Here is a 25,703-nt window from a genome sequence, read left to right as displayed (position 1 = left end):
CCTAAAGTACCAGAAACATGATAAAAGCACGTCTTTGTTGGACTAGTAATTCTTTACTTTTAATTTTTCTTCTCTCATTAGACTTAGTCCTCTGGTTAAATTTGAATGACCTTGAAATTTTATATTTGTGTAAATAAAATATATATATATATGTAATAGTTATATAATTTTTTTCATTTTTTAGATGTTTTTTAATAGATGTGTAGACTTCAAAAAACTGCTGTTCTACTTTTGACATTTAGAACATTACCTAAAAATTGATCTTTAGGGATTTTTTTTTCCTCTCTATAAAATTTTCTCACCAGAAATATGGTGACTATATTGAATACGCTGTAAGTAATTCTAATGTATCTTGTTGTAACAGGGAAGATGATTCATCACAGCCTCCAGATGCTTGCAGAATTCGTGGTCATCTGTATGTCAATAAAGTAGCAGGGAATTTTCACATAACTGTGGGCAAGTATGTTCTTTTCACTTACTGAAAATACTTTAAACAAGTTGGCAGTTTGGTTAAAAGTAAATTCTTTGTTAATCAAATAATATATAACTAACCACTAGAGAACTCTTAAACTGTATATTTTTGATGTCTTTAGCCTTCAACCTCAGGATAGAGAAGACTACTAACTTTAACAACTACTGCTTCAAAACAAAAAAACAGTCATGTCATATTTCATATATTAAAGTATATAAGCTGTAGGTAAATATGAATTAAAACCTTCAGCTTGCCAAGTTTTAGTAGCCAGAAAGCTCTTACCTGGCCATTTCATTAATTTGTTCATTTTGTTGGATATTAGGTTTTTGTTTTCTTTTTCCTTTTGGTGATCCTCATCAAAATATAATCCCTGACCAGTATGAGACAAATATTTTGATGTAGTTAGAAATATGTCTGGGATAAAGTTAAATTGGGTAAATGTTAAGGAAAAATATCAGACCACCTGCCTTCATGAGCAGAACCCAGCACAGAAACTGTCATATAATAAACACTCGGTAAATTCCTGAATGAATAAATAGATTCTCTGATTATCTCCTCTCTCTTTCTCTGCTTTTCTCTCTCCCTTCCTTCCTTCCATCTAGACTGGCAAAGCTGAACAGTTCTTCATTGCAAAAGACATTTTTTGAGTACTTGCTGTGTGCAAAGTACCATGGTAGATACTAAAGATGAAACAGTGAAAAACAGAGAAAGGGTTTTTGCCCTAATGGTGCTGACATTCTATGAGAGAATCTGAATTTTAAACAGTGAATTACACTAATAATTATTTAATTATGGTTGTATTGAAGTTATAAAGGAAAACTATGGATGATAAGAAACTATATAACAAGGTACCTGACCTACTCTGCAAGTCAGTGGAGGCTTTATTGAGGAAAACCTTTGAACACTAATGGATGATTAGGAATTTTATATATAAAAGGAGAGAATGGCATCTAGACTGAGGGAAAGGCCATAACGCAGGACAGAGTATGGCTGGAGATTTTTTAAATATATAGAGACAGCATTAGACTTCTATGCAAAATTATTTCAGTGTTGTACAGTGATCAGATCAAATCAAGCATTTGCTTTGTCTTTATTTTGTTTTTTTGGCCATGCCACATGGGTTGTGAGATCTTACTTCCTCAACCAGGGGTTAAACCCGGGCCTTCGGTAGTGAAAGTGCTGAGTCCTAACCACTGGGCTGCCAGGGAATTCCCTGCTTTGTCTTTGTTATCCCACTCTTCTTAATGTTTTTTTTTTGTTTTTCATGTTTTGTTTTGTTACTGTTGCCAGGACCTATTCTCTCCATCCCCAACCTGTAGATGGGAACCTTAGAATTTCTTGGTATCATATAGTCAACAAATAATAGTTGACTTAAAGAAATTTAGAAGGTTTTATTGCACTTCTGGATAAAAACAATATCCTACTCCAAAACTAACTGAAAGAGGGAAACATTGACAAATATTGTAAGAACTTCTATATTTTGGCCTTTGTTCTCAATTTCACTTACCTCTCCATGTGATAACTTATATTATCAATAAGAGAGGCCAAATGGAAAAGCATTTGGTTTGTATCCTATCCTTATCATATCTGGAATTTTGAAAATAGGGAATGTCAACTCTAAACCCCAGTTAAGCAAAATGTTATCTCCCAGCAAAAATACATGGATTCCAAAAAAATACTCAATTACTACTATTATAATTTGAATTTCATTAATAAGTTTGTGAAAATTTGTTTTCTCTCTTGTTATGTAACTTCATAATATCTTCAATTTTGTATCTTGGCCCACAAAACCTAAAATATTTACTGTCTGACTCTTTACAGAAAACGTTTGCCAACCCCCAGTTTATTGCATTACTGAGATGAGACTTACCTACTTAAATCATGGGCCAAGTATGTTGTTATATTATTTTATACTAAGAAAATTATATAACTTAGGAAAGATCCCCTTTATGATTTTAATTGGTTATGTATTTAAATGTTATTACTTTAATCTTTTTTTCCTCCTTTCAGGGCAATTCCACATCCCCGAGGTCATGCACACTTGGCAGCACTTGTCAACCACGACTGTAAGTGGTTTCTGAAATTTCCTTCTGTGAAGATGTCCTTCCAAAAATAGTGTGTTTTTTAATTTTTAGTGCAGATGCGAGGTAGGGCTTTGGAAGTGGGGTATGCCGAAAGAAGATATCTAAAGGAGAAAGTAAATGATCTAACTTACTGACTGATCCATTTTCTCTTGTCTTTAAGCTACCTATATTTCTTTTTAGTCATAGCTCAGAAGTTGCTGAGGTAGGGAGAAGCAGCCTTGGTGTGCTTTATATCACTTAGTACACATTTCTGCTAATTTTTTTTTTCTGATAGTTTTTACAGATAATGAAGAGAATATATTTGAAACTTGTTTCAATATGTAAATTTAAATATGGATATTTACACACATATATAAAGTATTCAAGTTAGTTTTGTGTAATGATTATCATAAAACTTAGTTTTTAAAGTCTCCTTTAGACAACAAAAACAAGTAGTAAATTCCATAAAAAACAAGTTTAGTTACATAAATGTGCTAAAGCAATAGTGTGTATTAAAAATATATCTGATCAGTTTCATTGACATCATCTCAGTTCTAACACAATCCTGTTTCTGTATGATGATTTGGACTAGAAAAGACTTATTTTTTTGTTTATCAGAATTAAATGTCATATTATTTCTTAGATATTAATTTGTATATAATTATGAAATTTGTGATATAGCATTTTATCAGAATGTGTTTACCTCTGTACATATAATTCCCACATATTTGCATGCATTTTTCTTAAAATAATATGGTTTTAAATACTATGTTATTATACCAGCAGATTTTAGATATTTTCATTTGAGAATAGTTAAGAATGTGAACTAATCTGTAGCATGTAGTTTTGAATAACTTAATTTCTCTACTTAATTGGTTTGTGTTTTTTTTGCCTCTTAGCTTACAATTTTTCTCATAGAATAGATCATTTGTCTTTTGGAGAGCTTGTTCCAGGAATTATTAATCCTTTAGATGGAACTGAAAAAATTGCATTAGATCGTAAGTATTTAATAATTACTGCTGGAATTTGCATGTAGGCAAATCGTTCTTATAACTTTGATATTAATACATTTTAAATAATCCTCTTCCTAACCCCCTTGTAACAGATAAATGGATAAATCTTGAAGTGGTTTAAATGGCTGATCATCTTTAAGTGGAGATGTGTGTAAGAGAATTTGTTCTATTAGTGGATGAATTTTAAATGGTAAAAAATGAGCCATGGAACAGAATAAGAAATTAATCAGAAGTAGTCAGGAGAAGGAGTAGAATTTAAAGGCTCCCTAAATATGTGAAAGGTTAATGTGTTAGGAGGGCATAACTACTTTTCCATGTTCAACAAAGAATAAGAACAAAAGAAAGTTTAAACATTATAAGAAGAATTTTCTTCTTTGTGTAGGTTCAAAGTTCTAAAATCTATACTATATTTACCATATCAGAAACATCTCTAGAGAATTTTACAAACATCAGAAACCTAGAGTTTTTCTAGAATGGTTTGGTATTAACACAGTCAGAAGTAGTACAGATACCTTTTATTACTGTTTGTTTTAACCATCTATTCCATTTAAGATTTCAGTTTATGCAAATATGGATGGATTATTTCCTTAATTTTGTAGCAAGTTATCTGTTCTCATGTTTTTTGAAGATTTTTGGTTGCCTTTCTTCTTAAATAGTCATATTATATGATATGCCTTAAGGACGTCTAAAGCTTCCTGTGCCACTAGGAATTCTAGCCTTTGCAAAACTGTAATTAAGGATTTCATTTTTTATTAATTCAAATAGATTTATTAATGTTCTTTTCAGTATTTTACTCTTTTAGCATAGTGTTATAATCAGATACATTAAAGATGTTTTATTTAGAATTCATGAGTATTTTATGTTTGTGTGGGAATGTTTCACTCAAGGAAGCTTGAGTGTACTAAATTTGGAAATGTGTGAGTAGAAACATTCTGAGAATTTTAAGCTTTGTACTATGTAATCTCATCTTTAAGTATGTGTTCATTCTACACCAAAATACATTAAATATTACAAGAGATGCTCAGTTGAAAACATGTTGGTTAATACTTTGTTTCAAGATGCTGAAATGAACTATACATTTTTGTAAAGAAGCAAATCTAAATATGAACAGATTAATTTTTAAAAGGCTCTTTAAATTTACATGTTCAGGAAGACTAAGAGGTGTTTAGAGTTATTTTATAAAATGGCATGAGGTGAATGTCAGTAGGTTATTCAAAGCTTTAAAGCAGGTATACTCTTCACCTTCCTAATATATGTTCTATTGGGCCTCTTTTTCGAAAAAGAAAAAATTCAGCATTACAGATCTGTTGGATTCAGGTAACTGCCCCCTCCTTCATGTAGGAATTTTGAGGGGATTGCTTAGCAGTGACATGTTTAATGCTGTGCAGATTTGGACAGACCTATAACCTTTGGAACAATTTGTGGCTTGCAACAAAATCTAATGCAAGAGCATTTTCCCCCTGCCTGGCCATTAAGTTATCTAACAGACTTATATATTAGACAAATAGGTCTTCAGCAGTTCTCTCTCCATAGCTTAAAAGGTTTCCAATTTTCCCTGTTACGTTTCTTTGACCCGCATTGGCTACTATTCATTGCATCGGACTTCATTCCGCAAGTGGTGAGATTTCCTTTGTCTCTCATTTTTTCCCTCAAGTCTAATGATCCCACCCATATGTACAGCATTGATTATAACCTCACCACTCTCAATTTCATCTTCTTTTTCATAAATACTTCATACTTGAACACCTTCTTCTCCACTCATTTTCAGCTTATTTTTGTTTATGACGTAATAGAGATATTTGTGAAACACCTAAAAAATAAGCACAGATTGAGCAGTTCACTTTACATCAGAGAACAACTCAAAGGATGAAAGATCGTCCACAATTGATAAGCCATTTTGGTGGTGGACAAAGTTGACACACTTTTGCTCTAATATTATCTGTGGTAATATTTAGGATTTAAGTTGAAATTACTAATAGAACTGGCCAAAACTTTTATGTTTTTGAAAGTTATAGTGGTACAAGTGGTAGTTATAGTGGTAGGTGAAATAAGAGATGGTGAAGTTGAAACAGGCTTTGCTTTATTTTGTTAGAAACTTGTTTAATGTTAGTGTTGAAGAGACCATTACTCTAACCTCTCCCTTCTATCTACAATTTTAACTTTCCCTCTCCTATTCTGAATTACACTGAGGTAAGAGACAGAGAAATTGAACTGATTGAAATAAAAATAAAAATTAATTCATGCTAGACACATGAAAGTAGATACTGTATACCTCCATTTATATGCAATTCTAGAATAGGCAAAACTAGTCTGTAACAATAGAAGGTAGATTAGTGGTTGGCCTAGAGCCAGAGGTAGGAAGGGATTGACTGAAAAAGTGTTCAAAGGAACTCTTTGGGGTGATTAAAATGTTCTATATTTTGATAGTGGCGGTGATCGAATGGATAAAAACATTTGTCGAAATTTATCAAACCACACATTTAAAACTGATATATTTTATTCATGTACTCAGTTATCATAGACAGTTATTACCATGTGACGTGAAGTACATCGCAAACGTAATGAGGCCCTATTCACTTAACCTAGCTGAAACTATAGATAGATATATCTAGTTCTAAATTTTCTAGAATGTAGACCTAGAGAATTAACATGTTTTGTATTATGCGAACTGTTAGTTGTTTAAAATTAATTAATAATTCGTAATATAGTGGTGTTTATGACTTGTATTAAACCTATAAATGCCTAATGACTATATAAATATGATCATATTGATTACGTAGTAACCCCAGGCCATCATTGAGTAGTTTCTTTGCTTATTTTCTTACTGTGGTATTGATGCTTCGTATTTATCCAAAGGCTACATTTTGGTTTATATATCCAATAGCTAATTCAGTTTTGGTTTATTTATTTCTGTTCAGATATTAGTAGAAACTGAAAATGTGTCTTGTGGTGGTTATGCTATTATAACTTTATTTTTATTAGTTTCTGTACTATAAAGAAATGCTTTTATTTTCCATATTTTATAAAAGGATGATAATGATTATAAAAGATATCTAACTAAATAACTAGCTCATCTTTTTTGGCATCTTCTAATAGATGTGTGTGTGTGTCTGTGTGACTATTTTATGCTTACTGAGAATTTGTTTTACCAAGTGTGAATATATTGCTTTCATTGATTCTTTTATAATATTTTTTTGTTAGACATTAAGTTATAAGTAGCATTAAATTTCAGATTAGATGTATTTAATAGAAGGCTGATGTATTTGGCAGTAGTTTCATTGCTACTGGATTGATGAAAAAAACTACATTTTGTTTTTATTCTAGACAACCAGATGTTCCAATATTTTATTACAATCGTGCCAACAAAACTACATACATATAAAATTTCAGCAGACACCCATCAGTTTTCTGTGACAGAAAGGGTAAGTTGAATCCACCTGGTAAAATTATTTTTTTAAAGCATTTTATAGTCCTGCTACAAAATTAGTTTGGAGTTTCAGGTAATGCCCTCCCCCCTTTAAAATTTGAAATGCATTGACATTTTATTTTAAGTCAATAAAATATCAGAAATGGGTATTAGGTATGTTTTAGAGTAAGAAAAGTATATTTTAAAAATCTGGAATGTTTTCTATTCAATTAGTAAAAAAATGATTAAACTATGATATTAATTATTTTACTTTTAATATCTTAATATTTAATGTTTTCCCATGTATTGGTATAAGCAGTTTTTGTAATCTACCAGCAGATTTTCTGATTTCTCTGTTATTTATTTTTTAATTAATGTATCTACCCTGGGACACGCATGGTTATTGTGACTCAGATAGCAGATTTAGAGGGTTTGCCTTCCTAAGTTAGGGCTTCATATTCATCTAATTTAGAGGACAGACGTTCTGCAACCTTAGGGTGGAGTGGCCTTATAAGTAAATATTGATAATGAGAAGCAGAATTTTGGAATTGGGCAGTTTAACAGATTTCTCACCTACTCTAGGGCCATGTTTTCTTTCTTTCTTTCATTCTTTTTGTTGTTAATTTTTTATTTTTATAAGCTATATTTTCTTATTGTGTTGAAAAATGGTGAATATTCAAGTATTAGTATCCAGAAGAATTCCAGAATTTAAGTGCTTTTAAAAATCTGCTTTGGGCTTCCCTGGTGGCGCAGTGGTTGAGAGTCCGCCTGCCGATGCAGGGGACACGGGTTCGTGCCCCGGTCTGGGAAGATCCCACATGCCGCAGAGCGGCTGGGCCCGTGAGCCATGGCTGCTGAGCCTGCGCGTCCGGAGCCTGTGCTCTGCAAGGGGAGAGGCCACAACAGTGAGAGGCCCACCTACCGCAAAAAAAAAAAAAAAAAAAAAAAAAAAAAAAAAAATGTGCTTTCCTCCATATGAAATTTTCCTTTGATAGTCTTATAACTTATGTTGACTATGTCCTCAGTAATTGTAGAGTTTTCCTTGTTCTTGGAAAACTAAATACTAGAGTTTTTAGGAGTGAAGTGTCATGTGTTTATAACTTTTCAAATGGTTCAGGAGGAAAAATCAAGTATGTGTAACTCCGTGTGTGTGTGTGCGCATGCACACACTCACATGCAGAGAGAAAGAGAAACTAAAGCGTCTACAAGTATATATTGTGCTTTTTAGCATTTCTTTATGGGTGGGGAGATACCATTTCTCACTAAGGTTGGCAACACCTGAAGGTCAGGCAGTCTACACAGCAGCATGACTTTGGGGAAAACAGGAATGCATACATTGCTAAGGAAGTGCAAAATGGCATAGTCTCTTGGAAGGGAGTTTGGCAATATCTGCAAAATGACATATGCATTTACCTTTTGACCCAGCAATCCCACTTCTAGAAATTAAATCCAAAGGTACGGTGGAAAAAAAGTGATGTTGTATATGAGATTATTCGTTTTGTTACTTGTAATGGCAGAAGACTGGAAACAACCCAAGTGATACATCGACACAGTGGAGGAACATGCAACTTTAAAAAAGAGAGAGAGAAAGATAACTATATACTGATATGAAATTATCTCCAGGATGTATTTTAAATAACAAAAGTAAATTAACAAGAAAAAAAAAGAATCCCAGAGCATTTGACCTTTGTGGGGTGTGTTAGTACTGTAGGACAACTACAGTGGTTGTATTTCACTTTAAAAAAAAAAAAAGGAGTAACTGGAGTTGGTAGAGTGGAGGATGAGAAGGACAGGGCTGACCTTCATTGGTCCTAGACCAAAAGTGAATCATGAGTCTTTTGTTATGTAGACACCGTGATCCCTAAAACAATATCCACTCACATAGGTGATGACAATATATTTATAATTTTGGCAAAATATTGAACTTATCAGAACTTTAAGGTGAAGTCACTTTATATTGGAAACTTGATCAATGGCTTATAAGGCTCTGTTGTGCTAATAGGCAAAGAGGTTTTGTAATGCCCACATGAAATTGTTTTAATTTCCCACGTTACTTGTCTTCCTAAAGCTTGCAGTTTAGTTACAGCTTAGTAAAAACAGGTAGGGCCTGACACAAAAATCATAGCAAAGCACTGTGGTAGCATAGTTGTTTCACGCTATAATAGAAATTTATTAGAAATTTGCAAACGTGAGTTTTGAAGTGTAAACAGAATGGAATGAAACAATATATTCTCAGTGTGCACACTGTGGTAGGTTTATAACTTTAGTTACACTCCTTTCAAGAAAAATTTCCTTTAAAAACTGAACCAGTAGCTCAGATATTGATATCTTTCAAATTAATGTATTATGTTTTCTTCCTGTACTCTATTTCATATAGTTTAAAATGAACAACAACAATTGAAATTGGTTTTAAATCTTATCATTCAAATGACAGGAAGTAGATAGAATTATTTTGTAAATTCTTAGCAAAGAAATAATACAAAAAGTATGTCAAAATAGGAATGTAGTTTTCATTGATTTGGTCAATGAAGAATGTGCCATATAAACTCTTGAGTTTAGTAGAAACCTTGTAGTATGTAAAGTGACCTTTTTGAGAAAATAGTAAAAAATGATCCTGTTCTTTTGATTGCTTCAAAAGCTAACCATACAAAGAATACAGAATAATTTCTGGAGAAATTATTCTGTATTATTCTGGCTTATTTCTGGAGAGCTTGGTCTAGTAGGACAATTCATAAAGAGATTTGGATGTCCCTCTTGTTCAGGAGGGCTGGAGGGCTTCATATTGACTGTATACAAGTAACCTAATGATGTGAATCCTGTTTGTCTCTTCCTCCTCTCTTTCCCCTTCCTTTTGCCTTCCTTTAGGAACGTGTCATTAACCATGCTGCAGGCAGCCATGGAGTCTCTGGGATTTTTATGAAATATGATCTCAGCTCTCTTATGGTGACAGTTACTGAGGAGCATATGCCATTCTGGCAGTTTTTTGTAAGGCTTTGTGGTATTGTTGGAGGAATCTTTTCAACAACAGGTTAAGATTCATTCCTTTTTTTGTCTAATTTCTAAAAGTTTTGCTAACAGTAAAAATCAAGATGGTTTTACTTAAAAGGGGAAAGAAATATACACATTCTCATGTTTTGATACTTAAAGAACTTTTTCGTTAAGATTTAATTTCAGACCTCAAAAATTGTATTGATTAAGCGTTACACATAACTAAGTTCACTGCATTCAGTGATTTACGGGAGATTACTTAGTGTGCTAGAGGGAGCCTAGAATTGGACCCAAGTTCTGTCATTTACATGGTGATAGCTTTGTGTAGGTCACCTGAATTTTCTGAACTTGTTTTCTCTATATAAAAATGAGAATAATAATATCTAACTTGCAAGTATGTTGTAGGATTAGATGAGAAAATGCCTAGAAATAGTAGATACTTTGAATGTAAATTTTCTTTTTCAGTTAAGGTATTTTTAACTGTACACAGTGTAAAATTGTATTTTATGGTATGTTGAACTATGAAATATGTGAAACCAAATTTTTTAGTCAGTAATGTTTTTATGACTTTCGGTCTTTTCGCCCTAAGATTATGGGATTCTCTCAAAGATAACTTGCAGAATTGTAATTGTGAAAATTTGAGAGTTGAGTATAATAGATAAGGAAACAGTTCCTTTTTTATCCTAACCTCTATTTAATATTACATGGAGTTTATATAGTTTGAATTATATTTTTTTAAATGGATGAATAGCTTTTCTTATGAAAGTTTTTGTCACTGCTTTATTTAGATTCATTTAAATTTGTGGTGCTAGTAGTATTTATTTTTCAAAATTGTGTAGGTGTGAGACATATTAAGCACCTTTGAAAAGATTGCTTTGTCAAGGTCATGAATTATATGGCTTTGTGATTTTGAAAACAAATTCATTTATTTTAAAATTCAATTGTCTTGATATTTTTGACTGTGGAAGTGAATAAAGCAAACTGTTTCCTTCCTTATCTATTCCTTTATAATAGTTTTTTGTTCTTACTTACAAAATTAGGAAATGAATAACTTAGGAAGAAATCTCATTAAAAGCATAATTTAATTAAAAACATAAACTTATTTTTTATTACAGGCATGTTACATGGAATTGGAAAATTTATAGTCGAAATAATTTACTGTCGTTTCAGACTTGGAGCCTACAAACCCGTCAATTCTGTAAGTGGTGTAGTATAAATGGTGCTGATCTCTAAGTCATAGTATCACTGTTAAATCTAAATAGTAGCTCTTGGCGCCCAGAAAGAAATTGCCCAAAATAAAGTGTTGTGTTTAGAGGAAATAGTGTAAGGAATAAAACTAATGCTTCGGTCTTTTTGTTCCTCCCTAGGTTCCCTTTGAAGATGGCCACACAGACAACCACTTACCTCTTTTAGAAAATAATACACATTAGCACCTCCCAAGTAAAGGAGAAAAACTTTTTGTCGGAGATGTAAAACCTTTTTTAATAATAAAATATTGTGCAATATATTCAAAGAAAAGAAAATATGAATGAGAAGCAGGAATCACCCTAGGGAAAAAAAAAAAAAAAAATGAAAAAATCCCAAACTGAAATCCTATGTGTGTTGTGTCTGTTACAAATGTCCTAGAAGAAATTATACAGCTAATCTAATCAGTGAATAAGCCCAACTGGAATATTGCGTTGAAGATGACCCCTTCTGATATTTTCATAGCAAACGGCAGTATCGAAATCAAACCTTGCTTCTTGATGACAAAGAGCCTGAAGGAAGAAGTCAAACCACATCTAAAGAAAATGGCATTGATAAGTGCAAATGTTTGCATCTGTTTGTTTTTAAAAGATATGATGTCAGAATAAAATATGTAAAACATGTGGAAAACTAGTCTAGACTTTAAAAAGTGTGGTCGGGTCACATTGTTAATAAAGGAAGAGAGGGAGGGGCCTCTGTGTTATAGCCATATTACTGTTAAGCCATAACGACAAGACCATTTATCCAATAATTCAGTCTTAGGACAGTTACTGCTTTTCTTTAAACTCTGGCGATTGACTTTTCTGATCAGGGCAGGGTCATGAAAGACTAAGGTGAATTCTTACAGGGGCAGGTACGTAGATGCTGTAATATGTAACAGAGGTATCATTCACAAATTATATAGTGGGCACTTATACAGGGAGAAGAAAGCACATCTTTAAAAAAGATGCTAAGTTTCCTAATCTGATCCTTATTATTGGTATACTTTGGGAACAGGGGGTGACTAATAAAAAGATCAACTACTAATGATGAAAATTACCAGTCTGTAAAAGATTAAGAGGATAAGTAGCATATTTTGTGTGTGTTGTGGTGAGTGGGCAACAGGGTAACTTTAAATGAAACAGAAGCATGAGGCAAATATTTAAGTAAGACAAGATAATGTCAGATCTGAGAGATTATAATATTAAGCAATGTCCGTTAAACTAAAACTGTATTAAGAAAGAAGTATCTGCATTCACAATATCCTGAATGTGACTGATTTTGTATTAGATTGTGTTGGTCTAGCCTTCTTACTATTTAAGGATTGATTTTAAATTTATAGACTATAAAAGATTGAAAATAATGAGAGGGGTATATCACTCAGGTGCTGTTAAAAACTAAATTTGGAATATATGTGCCAATATCATTTTTCCTTTAGTAATACTTAATGATAGTAGAAGAATCATCAGCCAGTCCTCATGGTTTAAGTCATTTAGGGAAATGGGGAGACAAAATTCCAGGTAAGTAACAAGGCCAAGACTAAAAGACAAGATTTAAAATGGTGGCTTTTAGAGAACAGGGCATCACAAGTTAGAGTTTTTCAAATTGCATTCTTTTAAAAGGTAAAAGAAAAGTCAAACAGTTGGGGCAGATAATGTAATGGAGAGAAGGAGAAATACTGATAAAACTACTTTTCATTCAAGCTTATGTGGAATGGTATTTTGCAGATAATAACAGAAGTGTCATTGTTTAAGATATACAGTTTATCATTGAGCCATTAAATTAACTGATTAATATAGGTAACAAACATGCTTTGAAAGGTTTTTGAATTCAGAAAATTCCAAATAATGAATGGTTGTCTCCGTATTTCTCATTTCTTTTCTTCAGATATTATTTCCAATGAAGATAGACTAGGAAAAGGAATTTTAATTAGAATTAAAATTTTAGCTGTTTTAGACTGAATGTCAGTTCTGTGAATCTGCTTATCAGAAAGTTCAATTAAGTTTCAGGGTTTTTTTTTTAATAGGATGAAAAAATATTGATTTAGAATTATTTTCTTTCAGTTAGGATTATGACAGTTAAGTATCTTTAAGAAGGATTTTAAAAATTATTCTGGTACTTATATATGATTTTTAATTGTTTCCGTGTTTTCCAAATACCATATTAAAATTTTAATGGAATTAATCTGTCCCATTAAAACTGACTATAAAAGGAATTTCTTTGAAGCAAAATCCTACTTTGCCATTGATTTCCATTTTAAAAGTTAAGAAAGGTTTCCACCTGAAACTCCTCAAATAGGGTCAGATTTTGGGCAATCAAAGTACTAAGATTCTGACCAGCCCTTTGTATGATGAATGATGAAGTATACGTGCATGTTAGGATTTATTAGGAGTTTTTGACCTCACCAAGTGTTTCTTTTCCGTTGCAGAGAACACTGTACTGGTCTATTATGTAGTCTTGGTGTGTGCCTGGGGTGCTTACAGTAGGATACCCAACTTTATTACTCAATCCTCTTTATTTTATTAGGGCATTCATAATATCTGTGTATACATATTCCATCCTAAATATTTTTAAGAGTTGAGATCTCAAATTATGTGAAATGTGTTTTTTTTAAACTGTGTTTGCATATGTTGGCCTATAAAAGGAGATGAAACGTTTAGGTGAATAATTCTCTGCTATAGTATTTGTACATCTCAGACTACCTCTTGGTAAAAGCTTAACTCAATATGAGGAATACAAAATTATTTCTAATTCTCAACTTAGGTGATTAATACTACACTCCTCGTATACATTTTATGATATAAAGCACTGAATTTTTATAATAAATAATTTACTAATGCAGACAAAGTTTACAATCTTCAATACTAACTTAATTTTGGAATTCATAAAGGAATGACTAAGATCTCCTAATTTTTTAATGGTATAAGTAGACGTGCATTGTCTTTATGTCTTAGGTTAGTAATTCAAGTAACAAAAAGTAAATTTATATGCAACCCCCTTGCTTCAGAATTTAAAATTTTGAATCTTAAACTTCAGTTCGAGATGCATATATTTGAATGTTCAAAAATTACTTAAACATGAGCCTTAGGATCTTTAAAATCTCATCATGCCCTTTAACCTAGTACTTAAGTTCCTCCCTTTCTGTTTGGAGCTGTAGCAAACCTTCAAAGTGAGTCCACCTTTTGTCAGCACTGTCCAAATAGATCACTATTTGTTCACTACCTTATGGTATGATGCCTGGAGTAATATCCAAGTTATTTCTTTATTGTAGTTCCCCCCACCCCTTTTGAAATATTTTAGTGACAGTGTCACTTAGCATTATTTTAAGAGTAGGAAACAAACTGCCTTGGATTTTTTGGTTTTCTTGTAGTTTTTTTATTGTGTCATTTTAAGAGAAAAAAACCACAAAAGACTCATTTAGTGTCTCAATCCTGAACATTTGGACTCTAAATAAAATAAATTGTACAACAACTTCTTTGTCCCTTTACGATCATGTACCCCCAAATAAGGCTCAGTCCCTCATATTTTTCTTTGTCCTTCTAGGAAAACTACAGCAATCTTTATCACTCAGTTACATTTCCTTTGCTTCAGATGGAGCTAAATTGCTGTATGAGATTGGATTTATTCTGTATTTTTCATGTTATGAATGGACGAGTGATGAAAATTGAGCAGTTGACTCAAGTTTATAAAGCTGTAAGCAGATTATAATCAGCAAAACATTTAATAGTTTTGTTTCAGCAACTCCAAGTTGTACTGGCTATTTATCAAAAGAAATTAGATGAACAATTCTTCCAAACATCGTAACTCATTTATGTTATTTGTGTAATAATTTTAAGGTAAAACTCAGAATGAGAAGGTGTGGGGGTAAAGTGTACATTGATGAAAGCTACATACTAAAGCAGACCTTCAGCAACACGGCATATAATTATGTAATGAATATTTTGTAAATTCTGTTTCCAAGCAACTATGCAAGTCAATTTGGTGATTTCTTGTATTATACCTACCTTTAATTTCTTTAAGATATTTTGCTAGGATTGATGAAAGTTCCCCAACCCCACATCTCCCCAGCCGATTCACAGTTCCAGCTTGGAACTGCTATTTCAAATAAAGTAGGGACACACATAAAATGTTTACCTGTGTGTTAAGAGAGCTGTTTCTAGCTATTAAAACTCAATTTCAGTTAAGTATCCTTTGTCATAATTGTATCTACACCTCACAAGGCATTCCTGTCTTTCAAGCCAGTTACATCCCTAAAACCAGCAATTTCTAATTTTATTTTGTAATTTTTTTAAAAAAATTATCTTAATTAATTTATGTATTTTTTGGCTGCCTTGGGTCTTCGTTGCTGCATGCGGGCTTTCTCTAGTTGCAGTGAGCGGGGGCTACTCCGTTGCGGTGCGAGGGCTTCTCATTGCGGTGGCTTCTCTTGTTGCGGAGCACGGGCTCTAGGCTCCTGGGCTTCAGTAGTTGTGGCTTGCGGGCTCTGGAGCGCAGGCTCAGTAGTTGTGGCACACGGGCTTAGTTGCTCTGTGGCATGTGGGGTCTTCCCGGACCAGGGCTCGAACCCGTGTCCCCTGCATTGGCAGGCGGATTCTTAACCACTGCACCACCAAGGAAGCCCTATTTTGTAATTTTTTTTTTTGCGGTACATGGGCCTCTCACTGCTGTGGCCTCTCCCGTTGCGGAGCACAGGCTCCGGACGCGCAGGCTCAGCGGCCGTGGCTCACGGGCCCAGCCGCTCCGCGGCATGTGGGATCTTCCCGGACCGGGGCACGAACCCGTGTCCCCTGCATTGGCAGGCGGACTCTCAACCACTGCGCCACCAGGGAAGCCCCTATTTTGTAATTTTTAAAAATATTTTTAAAAAGTATTCTAGGCAGTGGACATTTTTCCATATCTCTTTGTGGGCACATGGGACAGTCATTACTTTTTACTCTAGGCAGTTGCTTATGTTCCTAGAATATAATTATTAGATTTGCAGTTACAGAGAAAAATAGCTGTGTGGGAATTTGCATGTGATTCACATGAACTTTAAAAATTATTGATGTTTTTGGAAGCTTTAGGCTGACGTACTTTAATTGTTATATTCGCTGTGAGATAACACACTATTTGGGTATTAGTCCCTTCTCAGATCAGTCTATTTACCTTGAGATTCTAAATCAGTTTATTAAAGTGAGCTGTTAACTGGGGATGACGTTAGGTTAGTATAAAATTGTGAGAAATGTTTTTCTGATTTGTGTGCTCATCTGCCTCAACTTTTTTAGTATTAATTGCCTCAGCTGGTGACTGTCTTCAACTCTCTTACTGTATCATATATCTTATGGGTGCAGAATATAGGGATTACCAAAACTTTTTAAACATAACCTTTTCTTTGTCCTCACTGTCCCCTTCTTCCCCAAAGTGGAAGGTTCTTTCTCATTGGAGAGTATATATTAGGCACTCAAGTTATTGTCACTTGGTCTTGATGTAAAATAACTAGGGATTTTCTTTCATGCAGATACCTCCTTTTACTGCTTAATCATCACAAGCTGCTTAATTATCACAAGAGAACTTTATTCATGTCATTTCTCTAATGTCACGGGTAGAACATACTTCAACATGTAAATGTAACCCTATTAATGGTGTCTGAAAAAAATGAAGCGTTATGGGTATGTGTTAATTTATATTCAACTGGTAGTTTCTTTAGATTATATCATTTTTCTAGGGAGGAGGTGGGAGATCAACTGCAGTAGTCAGCAGTTAAACATTAGAAGAGGAAACCATTTTTTAATTCAAATTTTCGTTTAATCAAGTCAAAATGTGAATACTTGATCAGTGGAATTTATTGAATTGGAGAAACATAAAATAATCAAAAGATAGTAAATTCTTAGAACTATTATGTTTTGTCCAATTTCATTGAATTGTATCTTGATTTCATTTTTATCATTATCTACAGTTTGTATCTTAATGTCATACAGACATGTCATACAGACATCTCAAACTGAAGATAACCAAGTACTTTGTTTCAGAAGTGGGTTGTCTGCCCTGGGAAGTAGTTCCCAGAACTTAGATGAGATTGGGAACGACACCCAGAAGAGTTCCCCCCCAAATGCCCTTTATGAGGTTCAGAAAAATCTCAAGTAATATTGGGCTAGAAGTCATCCTCATGACCCTAGTATACTTCGGCCACCTAGTGTGCCTTTCTGAGTCTTAACCAATTATCTCAGAAAGTGAGCATAAATATAACTGTCATTAACATTTTATGCTCATGTCATTTTCAAGTAGTTGTGATTATTTTTAGTTGCTTAGGCCCCAGGTACTATATTTGAATCATAGTCCATGTTTTTAACATGAAATGCTGCAATCCAACATGCACTCGTCTCTCAAATATGAGGAAAGTTGGGATAACAGTTATATTATTAATATAGGATTTTGAGGTTAGTTTTTTACTCATTTGCATTATACATAAAATATTTTTAAACAAAACAACACCTGTTCTCTAAACTCAGAGTCACTTAATGAAGTCTGTCCTCTTCTGCTTTACATTCTACAGGTAACACTGCAACTGGAGTGATCAAGATACTAGCAAATCCTGGTGAAACAGTAAACTTCCCCACTTATAGAAAAAGCTAAAACTAGCATTTAAAATTTTCTTTGAAATTTTTCTTTCCTCAATGGCAAAGATCAGGGGAATGGGTTTTTACATGATTCTAGCCTAGGACCTTGCTCTAACATTAGTCACTCTAATCTCTAATCGAGGCCCGAGCAATATAAACTTAAATATAAAGGATTTGGAGACTTCTTTAATGAAGAAGAGGGAAACCCTTAGGAGGTTATCAGGAAAACTGGTGATTCAAAAGATTTAGAAATAATAGATGTCAAATTCAAATTACAGGAACTAATTTTTACTTAAAAGCGTAATAAACAGTCCTAATGAAAATACACTTGAGCCTTCACTTTATACATAATTATTTACACCTCTTGGGTTTTTTTAGCTTTCAGAAGTGGGTATAGTTAAGGAAAATGTTAAATGTGAACCCACTTTTCTAACCCCCCAGCCCTCAACCAGGACTCCATGGTATAACACAAAAAGAAAGCAGAAACCTCGGTGGAGAATTATTTCTCTAACAGCATTTGTGAAGATGTTGAGACCTTCCTTCCTCTACTTACCTTGATTTTAAACCTTTATACTAAGTACACTAGAATGGTTCAAAGGTTAGAACTGCCTTTCTTCAGCATATCTCAGCTTCTACCATGTGTTCTTCCATGTTTATTGAGTTGAAATTAGTCCTCTCGAGGAGGAAAAAGCTAACTATGGGAAGATGGGTGTACTTTGGTGTTTTATATTCAAGAGCATAGAATAGAGTGTTAGGAAACAGTCAGGAAACAATTTTTTCCTAACGTATGTATGATTATAGGCTAGGATATGACTTTCCTTCTCTCACTGAAATAAAAATGTATAGTTAAGAAATAAAGATGAATACATGACAGCACATTTGACAGGTAATGACTTGGACATATTTGTTACTACCTAATCTTGAGAACCACGGTTGCTGTTTTAGAGGTATCTGAGCTCCAAACAAAAGGAGATCGCCAAACGTTCTCAGACCTTGAGTGTGCTGGACGCCCTAAAGTAGGAGAGGAACTTGTAACAAAAGCTCACGATGAAGAACCACACATTCCGAGCCACCTGAGATCTTGCAATGAGAAGGCGCCAGGCGATGAGGAAGAGGGCAGTATTAAAGAGGTAGTGAATATTTCGCAGCCTGGAAACAGACATATATAACCAAAGTCAAAACAGTACCAAATACCCAACTATGTTATTTGAAGCATAAATGTATCTTTTCCTGGCTATGACCAGCAAATAACTAAGTGCTTAGGTATGTGGCACTACCTGATGGCCTTTTGATTTTGATATCTTTCATTTCCACCACATGCCTTCTGAGCAATCATTTCTATAGTATTCCCCTGACTAGTTTCTCTTTCTCATACCTGCTTTAACCTGTCTTATAAACATGGCTAACATAATCTTTCTTCAATATACTTTGATCGTATTACTATATACCACAAATCTTCCCTGGTTCTTGTTCACTAGAGGGTAAGTTCTAAAGTTCTTGCTATGCAACGTTCCTCTCAGTTTGCAATTACTTTTCCCATCCTTATCATCTCTGCATTAAAAACCCTTCACTTCTACCAGGATTATGTCAGATTACTGTAATTCTTTGTCCCTTAGGGATTAATTATTGAAAGAAATTTCAGGCAGTCAAAGGTCTTGAAGAGTGATTAACTGATTTGCCCATGTTAAATAGCACAATCAGGTTTCCTGCCTGTTGGGTATTCTTTCTCTATACCACATTATGACAGAATGTTGGTAGAAAAAAGAAACTTGGGTTCATATCTGGCTCCTGCACTTACCATGTGCGACTTGCCCACTTACTTTCTTTGAGCTTAAATAGCTCTTTGATAAAAATGGGATAACAGAAATAATACCTGCCTCACAGGGCTGTGGTAAAGTCTAAATGAAACAGTATATTACAGGGTATATAGTATAAAGGCTCAAAAAATATTAATTCCTCTCCTCCCCCGCTCATATTTCATGTCTGGTATAAAATCAGGTACACATGGTAAGTGCTCAGTAAATATTAACTGACCGATTATATTTACCTTTTTAAGTGCTGCTTTGCTTCTGGGATCCCAGCCATATCCTCTTTCAATAAGTACTTCTTAACTCCTAAAACATAATTTTCAATGTATTCCAACCAATTCAACTGGCGCACATCGAAGTTGAATACCTGAAAGGCAAGAAGAGATTATGGATTCTCAGAATTGCACTGCTGGACGATCACTTTGTTCATTTGATGAAGTTTCTTTTACCTAAATGAGTGACATTCAGTTTGGAAGATTTAGGTTGTACCCCTCCAAACGAGATGATTTGAGCTGTTATTTTAAAGGCAGTAACAATATGGATTACCATTTATATATGAATATTTAAACATGGATCAAGCACAAATATTTGACCTTTAGGAAGTCTTGGAAATTTAAAGGAACTGGTATTAGTCTGGTGAAGGTTAATTTAATTTCAAGTAAATAAGGATTAATTACTTTTTTAAAAGAGAATAAATATGTTAGGGACCAAAACAAATTATAATATGTCTTTTTCTTTTCATTATTCTTAAATTTTGGTGTTGTCCCCTTGCCCTAGCACCCTTTCCTGAAATATCACTACTTCATTATGCTGATTAAGGTAAACTTTGGACTTAAGTTTAAACCAAAGGCTTAAATCAAAGCTTTAAGGACTAACTTAGCAGAATTTATATTCTATCTTTGCTTTTGAGATGTTATCCATTATGTTTCTTGGTGTGCCACAAAACGAAGCCCTTCAGAAACATTCAGAGTGGTAAGAAAAGCTTTGCTTCTCTTAGAACACTAGTGTATTTTCTTTTCTTAGAGAATGCCATGAAACTATATTTTCTTTTCACTTTGCCACCAGAAATCTTAAGAACACATTTCCTGCTTAACTGCAGTGTCTTAGTAGGATCTTGTAGACTGCATATGAATGTTGTTTTTCCATTCTTACTCTTGATTTCATATTTTAGTACATATTTTTCCTGGTTTGATGTTTTATTTCTGTTTTGTTCTTTTATTACATGTATTTATTGCAAGTTATCCCAAATCTTTGTGAAATAAATTGGAGTATTAACAAAGAAGGCAGATGAGATTAACGAGTTCCAGAGAGTTTCACAGACTTGTCCAAAAGCTGAATTGCTTTCCAAAAGTAATTCTGTATCACTTTGTTTGGATTTGTTTATTTTCCACAGTATCACTAAATCGTACTTATTCATCTATATAAACAAAGGCTTTTATTTTTATGCTATTTCATATTTCTGAGTTAGTTAGATTTCAGTGAAACCTTAGTTTGGAATCCTCATTCCATATGGCAAATGAAACTGAATTCTGAGCCACACCAGAGTTTGGCAATTATATCCAAGTATTCAGGACTATTACCTTTGCTAAGATATTTGGAAAGCATATGTTAAATCCACTGCAGTTTTGATTCTTTTTTTCACAAAATTTTTAGTTATTTTAGGTAAAAATATTTGTAAAATGTCAAAAATGAAACTCTAAGCTTATTACCTTTTGAATTATTTAGATGGGTAAATTCCATGGAGAAAATGCAATAAAGATAAGCCTATATAACATTTGATGCTAATTTAAAAAATAATTTCTAATAGCCTGAGGGGTTTTAAAAAATAAGCTGGTTTGATCCATGCATTTTAAACACAGGTGCTTAGAAGAATTTTGTCTATACAGGCATGTAAGCATTTCTGAAAAAAAAAAAGCTCTATTTCATGTCCATTTTAGAGGTTCACAGCAATGATTTCAGTTAAAATATCCATCTAAATCTCAACTGGTATATTTAACATCGTGTCTGACTGCAAGTAACCCTTAGTTTCCATGGTGGGAAGTAATTTTAGGACTTGGATTTGAATCATGCTCTATGAGGCTGGTATGTACGAGCTAGCAGGTGAGGCTAGCTAGCCATCTAACATTTACTTCTCAGCATGATTTGGTTTCTTCTACATGCTGGCAAGCACAAGATAAATCAAGAAATTTATCTTTTCTTTCTTTTAAAAAAATTTTAGTGGAAAATATCAAGAGAGTGAAATCTTTAAAGCTTAATTAAAAACTAAGGATATGCTCAAGGAATAAATGACTGAGAAAATGAAGCTAGGGACATGTACAAAGTACAGAAGATTTCTATATTTGTGAATTTCAGGACAACATTTGTGACTGCTAAGAAGCTAATATATAGAAATAAATGGCATTGATCCTGAGCAATTAAAGTGAAGGCCTATCTTGAGAAATAAACGTCTGAATTGTCAAAGAGAAATCATTATAGGGAAGAAGACTGACAATGCTAGAGAGAGGGCAATGCTGATGGTGGGAGGTCTAAGCTGGGCTAGAATGCAGAGGTGGAAGGGTTAGCTTTTCTAAAAAGATACGAAAGAAGGAACTGTAGCTTTGGAGATGCAGAACGATTTTGATTTGACAAGAACAGTGGGTGAGAGAGTTCCTGGCCAGTAAAATTATTATTTTTCATTGAAGTCATATGTTTTAGAGGTTAGGGGGGAAAGATAGAGGTACTGAGGATTTGTTGAAAAGTTAACAGCTATGGAAGTTGAACAAGGGATTGAAACAAAGTATATGAGACCTGACTGCAGAACAGCAGTGAGAAGCTAGCCAAAGGCTAAGAACCTAGACCTCTTACCTACATTAAACTTGCTTCCTGCAATTGTGTTGATAGCATTCACTGATTTTCTTAGCCAAAAAAGAAAAAAAATTCCGTGTATATAACAAAAACATCCTTTATTCATCAGCTCTCCGGGTCAAATAATTCTAAAGTCTGAATGGATAAGGTTTTCCTGTTGGTTGTCAGTGCTGTACTCACTCTTTGGTCTTCAGGACTCAGCTTGGACATCAGCATTTCTGTATTGTATGTGCTCCATTCCCAACTCCGGTTGATGAAATACTCCAGCATGGAAAGGGTTCTTAAAAGCCGATTCATGAGTTTTGTCATCCTGAGGTAAAGATCACATAGGAGCGAGTATCAGTGCACCACAGATGGCTGATTCCCTGCTACTCTATAGGGATATATGACAAATTATGTTTGAAAAAATATAAAAATTATTTCTTCCCACTTTTTCCAATTCCACATTAAAACTCTTGTATTTCCCCCCTTCCATGTTAACACTCTGTTGAATGAAGGGAAGGGGATGAATCTAAAGGTGCTTGTTCTATCAGGCATTTTAATACCACTAAACTTCTTTTCCTCTTTTCTACCATCTCTTTCTCAAGAGTTGCAAATACTTTAAAAGCCTAGCCAGGTATCCACCCCTGATGACATACTGTTCATTCTTTGAATTCTGAGGTAGACAATTAAGAAAACTTATTTCTCTTTTTTATTGTATGTTCTTGGATTTTTTTTTTTAAAAACTAATTGATTCGAGGTCTTATATAACTTCTAGGCAGAAGTGGTGACTGTACTAGCGTCCAATGAACCAAAAACAGTTATTAACTGTAACAGAGATTTAAGGGGAAAATAGTTTATTTGTTAATAATTTACTCAGTTAGGCCTAGTGCTGATACTTTCAAAAAATATTATCTCCACTAATTCCCATAACATCCCTGTTAGGTAGGTATTTATCTGCATTTTTTTTTTTTTTTTTTTTTTTTTTTTTGCGGTATGCGGGCCTCTCACTGTTGTGGCCTCTCCCGTTGCGGAGCACAGGCTCCGGATGCGCAGGCCCAGCGGCCATGGCTCACGGGCCCAGCCGCTCCGCGGCATATGGGATCCTCCCAGACCGGGGCACGAACCCGTATCCCCTGCATCGGCAGGCGGACTCTCAACCACTGCGCCACCAGGGAGGCCCTATCTGCATTTTTATGTAAACTTAAGAAAGATTAAGTGGCTGTGATAATATAATGTGTCAAAGCCAAAATTCCAACTCAGTTTTGACGGACTTCAAAAAGCCTCTGTAAACTCACCCCCTGTATCCCATTGCCTGAGATGGATCACATCTTCTAACGCCATGGTCAGGACCTGCTGTTTGAACTTCCCAACTTTATAACAATTTGTAAAAAAACTTTGTATTCTTTCTTATTTGATCCTCACAGTATGATTCTGTGAATTAGTCAGGGTCTATACTGTTTATCTTCATTTTACAGATGGATTAATAGGTTCAAGGTCACATGGCTAATGCTCAAGTCTAGATTTTCTGGTTACAGATCACCTTTGGCCTATAGAACATTCGATTTTTATCTTAATCAGTTAGGTTAATCTTGGTAATAGTTATTACTATAGTTGACCTCATAAAGACTTATGATGCTATTCAGGGAATTTGGTCCTATTTCTGGTCAAATCCTACTGCCCATATCCCTGATGACTCATGAGGTACTTCTCTCATGGTATCATGGGAAATTCTTAGGCAAGGAGGTAGAATCAATATAAGCATCATAATAGGGTTCCATTTACTATTGTTATCTAACATCTTGGCTGTAGACTGAATATTTATATCCTCCCACAATTCATCTGTTGAAACCTATTCTTCCTAATAGTGATAGCATTTGGAGAAGGAGTCTTTGGCAGATGGGTAATGCCCTTATAAAAGGGACCCCAGAAAGCTCCCTTGGCCCTGCCACCATGTGAGGACACAGAGAACATGGCTGTCTAGGAACCAGGAAGTGGGCCCTCAGCAGATGCCGGATCTGCCAGCATCTTGATTTTAGACTTCTTAGTCTCCAGTACTGTGAGGAAATAAATTTCTATTTTTTGCAGGATATCAGTTCCCTGACCAGGGATTGAACCCGGGCCATTGTAGTGAAAGCCTGGAATCCTAGCTACTAGGCCAACAGGGAACTCCCAAATTTCTATTGTTTATAAGCCACCTAGTCTATGATATTCTGTTATAGCAGCCCAAACAGACTAAGGCAATCTTTATCCATTCTACAACACTGACGTAATTGATAGGATTTCAATAGATTTAATTTTTAAAAAGAATCATTGCACAATGATTATATAGTATATATAATATATATATATATACATTGTATATATAATATTGTATATTATATATACAATGGTGTAACATTGTATATACAGGACTATATCAGCATAATAGTATTTTTTTAGAAAGAAAGAATACATTTATTACTCTCAGTTAGTAAAGATCTTCTCAATGCATACAATGCAAAAGCTATAAAGGGAAAGTGATTCATTTTATCTCATAAAATGTTTAAACTTCTTTGGTAATAATAGTGATTACTATATTCTATGCACACTTATGTAAAACCCTATGAAATAGGTATGATTACAATCCCCTTTTTACAAGTTAGGAGTTAGAGAAGTTAAGTAATCTAGGGCTCATATGGATAAATTGGTGAAGCCAGGATTTAAATATGTAAGTCTGACTCCAAACTCCATGCTCTTAAGACCGGCATTATATATAGCTTCCCTTGTATTAAAAAAGCTTCATAATTAGAACTACAATATAAGAAACTGACTTCAAGTAAATACATGAAATATATATTTACACACACACACACAGAGCTTCCATAAATTAATAAGTACAACCCAATAGAAAAATAGGAGTATTAGCCATAAAAAGGAATGAAATAATGCCATTTGTAGCAACATGGATGGACCTAGAGGTTATCATATTAAGTGAAGTCAGACAAAGACAAATGTCATATAACTTATATGTGGAATCTAAAGAAAAATGATACAAATGAACTTATACAGAACAGAAATAAATTCACAGACATAAAAAACAAACTTATGGTTACCAAAGGGGAAAAACGGGGAGGAATAAACTTAAAATTTGGGATTAACAGATATACACTACTATATATAAAATAGATAAACAACAAGGACCTGAAAAAGAATATATATATGTACATGTGTATATATGCATATATGTATATCTGAATCACTTTGCTGTATACCTGAAACACTGTAAATCAACTATACTTCAATAAAAAAAGAAAAATTAAAAAAAATA

General features: G+C 33.9%; 2 protein-coding genes across 6 annotated transcripts in view; one reads left to right on the top strand and one right to left on the bottom strand.

Moving 5' to 3' along the window:
- Positions 1–15,350, top strand: part of ERGIC2 (ERGIC and golgi 2) — a 38,527-nt gene extending 23,177 nt beyond the window's left edge. The window contains exons 8-14 of the mRNA XM_081248543.1: positions 365–460; positions 2,483–2,538; positions 3,435–3,533; positions 6,873–6,970; positions 9,820–9,982; positions 11,058–11,140; positions 11,310–15,350. Of these exons, the coding sequence (XP_081104669.1) occupies positions 365–460; positions 2,483–2,538; positions 3,435–3,533; positions 6,873–6,970; positions 9,820–9,982; positions 11,058–11,140; positions 11,310–11,372 (658 nt within the window). The 3' untranslated portion in view covers positions 11,373–15,350. The remainder of the gene's footprint in view (positions 1–364; positions 461–2,482; positions 2,539–3,434; positions 3,534–6,872; positions 6,971–9,819; positions 9,983–11,057; positions 11,141–11,309) is intronic.
- Positions 15,351–16,734: 1,384 nt separating this feature from the next.
- The window catches only part of FAR2 (fatty acyl-CoA reductase 2), a 146,654-nt gene continuing 137,685 nt past the window's right edge, over positions 16,735–25,703 (bottom strand). For all 5 annotated transcript variants that reach the window (XM_081250088.1, XM_081250087.1, XM_081250085.1 and 2 more), the window contains exons 10-12: positions 22,595–22,724; positions 19,810–19,937; positions 16,735–18,911 (exon numbers count right to left, since the gene is read on the bottom strand). In XM_081250088.1, the coding sequence (XP_081106214.1) occupies positions 18,749–18,911; positions 19,810–19,937; positions 22,595–22,724 (421 nt within the window). In that variant the 3' untranslated portion in view covers positions 16,735–18,748. The remainder of the gene's footprint in view (positions 18,912–19,809; positions 19,938–22,594; positions 22,725–25,703) is intronic.

The sequence above is a fragment of the Mesoplodon bidens genome (assembly GCF_964165515.1).
Source record: "Mesoplodon bidens genome assembly, chromosome: 11".
Lineage (NCBI taxonomy): Eukaryota > Metazoa > Chordata > Mammalia > Artiodactyla > Ziphiidae > Mesoplodon > Mesoplodon bidens.
Note: the sequence above shows the minus strand (reverse complement) of the source record. Positions and strands in the feature narration are given on the sequence as shown.